Source organism: Limulus polyphemus, unplaced genomic scaffold (genome assembly GCF_000517525.1).
Source record: "Limulus polyphemus unplaced genomic scaffold, Limulus_polyphemus-2.1.2 Scaffold3483, whole genome shotgun sequence".
Classification (NCBI taxonomy): domain Eukaryota; kingdom Metazoa; phylum Arthropoda; class Merostomata; order Xiphosura; family Limulidae; genus Limulus; species Limulus polyphemus.
Genome location: NW_013669093.1, coordinates 40225 through 44596, shown reverse-complemented (window position 1 = coordinate 44596; position 4372 = coordinate 40225). Strand labels below are relative to the sequence as shown.

General features: G+C 32.4%; 1 protein-coding gene across 1 annotated transcript in view; it reads left to right on the top strand.

Moving 5' to 3' along the window:
- LOC106469434 (28S ribosomal protein S35, mitochondrial-like) overlaps window positions 1-4372 on the top strand; it is a 27923-nt gene that overhangs the window by 1621 nt on the left and 21930 nt on the right. The window contains exon 2 of the mRNA XM_013929929.2: window positions 4218-4300. Coding sequence (XP_013785383.1) covers window positions 4218-4300 — 83 coding nt within the window. The remainder of the gene's footprint in view (window positions 1-4217; window positions 4301-4372) is intronic.

Below are 4372 nucleotides of genomic sequence, written 5' to 3'. Positions count from 1 at the left end.
TGTTGAATATTATTTATGATTTTAACTTTATACACAAGTGACCAAAATACTATCATTACTGGATTAATGTTACAAGTGGTGTACCTCAGGGCTCAGTCTTTGCTCTTTTTTTATTTACATCAATGACATAGTTGAAAGAATGGTCAATAAATTACTTAAATTTGCTGATGATATTAAGGTCTTGGGTGTTGCTAGCTGTGAAGAGGATGCTGCTGATTTACAAAAGTATTTAGATTATTTAGTGAATTGAGCAAATAAATGGCAAATGGGTTTTAATTATAATAATTGCAAGATAATGCATGTGAGTTATCATGATTTATATTATAATTATAATTTGAAAGAAAGGAATCGTGGTGTAATTAGTTGATCAGTATCTAAAGCCATCCAAGCAATGTGCTATTGTTAGTGGTATGGCAAATAGGATTTTAGGTTGTATCTACATAAATATTGAATACAAGTTTAAGGAGGTTATAATTTCATTGTACAGGCAACTGGTTAGGCCACATTTGGAATATTGTGTTCAGTCTTGGGCTCCTTACTTTAAGAAAGACATTGAATTGTTGGAAAGGGTTCAGAGAAGGGTTACTGGAATGATGCCTGGGATGGAGGGTTTGTTATATGAGGAGAGGTTGAAATCTCTCAAATTGTTTTCTCTTGAAAAAGAAGAGTTAGGGGGGATATGATTGAGGTGTATGAGATTGTAAATGGAATTGATAGTGTTGACGCATCATCTTTTTCCTACTTAACACTGAGAATAGTAGGACTAGGAGATATAAATTTTGGCAAGGTAGTAGTCATCTTCAGCTAAGACAGTTTTATTTTTTCTAACAAGGTTCGAATGAGTTGTCTTTGGATCTTGTGGAGGCAGTAAATTTAAGTGAGTTTAAGAGAAAGCTTGATAAATATATGAATGATAAAGGCTGGCTTTAAGATATTTTTTTTAATTTGATTATTAATAGTTTCAGTTTAGAGGAAGGAACAGCCGAGGTGGACCAACAAGTCCCATGTTGTCTCAGAACATTATGTTATGCCTAAGCTAACATAAGCAAATGAAAACAACCTAACCTATTTGACAGAAAATATAGTGTGATTATCACTGACAGTCACAGTTCTTTACATAATAAATAAAAGGTTGACAACAATTCATATTTATGTACTGTTACTCATGGAAATAGAAAGAAAATATTAGTCAAGATTCAAAAATAAGTTGTCAATCTAAGATTTAAATGCCTAACCATAGTATCTTGAAAACTAATTCTTGACCAAACTCTGCTACGTGCTGTGAAATATGAATACTTCTAAACACACAAGCAAGCATATTCATTCACTGTGTAAATATTCTTATGAATAGTAGCTCTATGACTATCATTGTTGTATATTCACCACCTTATACTAGCAACTTTACGAAGCTGTTTTTTAGAATAAAATTAATTTAACAAATGTTCCAACATGAAAATATACCCTAGCCATTCACATACAAACAAGTATGAAGAGTTATTACAAAATGATAAAAACCGTATAACCCGAGCACATACGAAAAGATGGACCTTTATCGTAAAGTGTTTACATATTTTTTAAATTATGGAGGGAATAAGTGAATGCTATAGGGAATCAGTAAAATATATCATTCAACATATCAAATTACCATGTTACTACCAAAGTAAGATAAATTTCAGATTCATTAAAGATGCAAGTTCTTCAAATCAGTATTAATAATTGATAACTAGTGCCTGGCCAGGAACTTTGCAACTAAAAATCTCAAACACAAGTGTTTAAGATGCAATGTTTTAATATTAAACCATACCAAACAATAATAATAATGAATTAGAAAAAAAAAGAACTCAAAGAATAAAAACCTTAATTTGTAAGACTCAAAAAAAAGACATATCTCAGAATCAATATTATTATTCTGCTTGTTTGTATGTATGACCGTTACACTTTCTGATCAAGAACCTGCTGCATAAGCATGTGTAGTTAGAATGTTTCCCCAAGAAAAACCACGCACACGCATTATTCACTCGACAACAAACAGTCTGCCTGTAGCAGAGAGCTGCCATGCTCATTGATTAAGTCACTACAATTGCTGTATCAAACAAGAAGTAACAACAAAAGGAGAATGTAAATATACTTTACTAACCATTTTGTAGAACAGAATATTAAAAATTTATCAAAGTTTTTAAAAAGGTTTAACCTTAGGTCGTAGAATAACATTATAAGTTTATTTATCAATAGTATTAAGTACAGTAAAGTTTAGTCATAACTAAACTAAAGTAAAAAAAAAGTACACAGGTTACAGTGTTAATTTATATCTTTATCGTACTTAGGCCTAACATAAGTTAAAGTTTTATTAAGTACAGCCTATATACCAGTGGATTTACAGATTTCATTGTCTGCAATTACAATTCATTTGTATTGTGCTAGAAATGTTATATTTAAGGAAGTACTGTTATGATAAAGATACTAATTTGGCTGGAAATGTTTTGTGGGTCTCTGCTAGTTACAATATATTGCAGTAATGAGTTCCTTATTATTTATTTATTTGCCAGACCATCTCATTACATATCACATGACTAACAACTTAACGATTGTTTTACATAATCACACATGAACTTAGTATCCCTACAACCACCACCAGGAGAACCTCATGCCACTTTTTTTTATATGAAAATATTTAATATACACTAGTAGGCTGGTGAAGCTAGTATTTTTAACAAAAATAAAGCTGAACTAGAAGATAGAAAATTATATAAATTGTAAACAGATATCTACCATAATTAAGAATAATATAGAAATTACTACCTCACAAACATTAGGATAGAGACTTGAGTATCCACACTACTCGTAAGTTTAAGTGAAATATGACATTCAAAGAAAGCTCACATAGATTCATCAAAAGTAAAACATACCTTATTAATATCTCATTTCAAGGATGTTACTTGCTATCTGGATGATGGAAAAGATGTGTACTTGGTGTGCATAGATTTTCAAAATGTTTTTCGTAAGGTGTCACACAAAAGGTTGGTTGGGGAAGGACTAATTAATAGGATTTTTGGATGACTGAAGAGGTAAAAGCAAAAGATCATTAATGGACAAAATATACCCATATTATTAGTGAAGTGCCTCAGGGATCACTTCTATTCATTCAAAAGTTATAAAATTGTAAATCTATACTTTAAGCTATAGGAAATTGAAACATGCACTACTCTAGCTTTCAAATTGTCACATTCCCCTACTTGGAAACCCTACTTCTATGCATATTCATGTAAGTGCTTTGGTTGAGTGGGCTAAATGGCAGTTACTGTACTGCCTACTTAAGTTGATCTAAGACATGTATGTTGAGTTAAGGGATCAAGATACTTGTGATATAGAAATGGAAGATCTCTTGAGATCACATCCCAAAATGAAAAAAGAAACCAGTTAATAAGTAAGATGTTTAGCTATCCCTTCATTCATATGTGGTTTTCTACATATTATTCCAATACTTTACCTCCACTCACATAGTAGTTTTTCTTAACCTGTGCTGCTCTCTATATCTGCAATTCTTGCTCACCACAAACCTTGATGCTTCCACCTACCCTCTTTAAAATGGGCAAAGAGTATACCTGATACAGATGGGGTGCAGTCTCCCATGGGTGTGACCCTATACATTGGGGTATCACACTCCATGGGTTCTCTTTGGGTACTTTCCAAAGAGTGCTCATCTAGGTGACTTTTGCATTGGTCCCCACACCTGTGGGATTCTAGATATTATAGAAAAAGAGGTAAGGTATTGTATCAGAAGTTAACATTATCCTACATGGAAAAATGTATTTTCGACAGATATTTATTTACCTCCTCTCACACTTCCTATCCATCCTCCCAACTCTTGGTGCATCCTTTTGACTAATCTTGAACTTATGAAAGTATTCTACAGTACAGAGGGAATCAGCTGTGCTAGGAGGGTGTGTTGAACTTCTGTTTGTGAAGGGGTTCTTGTATGCTACAGCACAACTATACCATGTGTAAACACAAGAGGATAGGTGGGAGCATCAAAGTTAGTGGCAAGCAAAATTGTGCATGTAGAGGGAAGCACAAGACAGGAAATGTTATTATGTGAGGATAGATAAGTATCTATTGGAAATATATTTTCATTGTAGTAAAATGTTAATATTATGTGATTTATTATAAATATGTATATATTTTGATTATGTTTATTTCATCTTTCTTTTTAAACAAAGATGAAGAGTTCAGAAAACTTGATTTGTTGACAAAAGGCCGTCAGAATCGGAAAGGCAGGCAGAGGGGTGGTGTGAAGACAGAGGTAACTGTGGGCAGAGTTTCATTTCAATTAATGTAAAGTATTTTTGTTTCTGTTTTATTTTTCATTTAGATT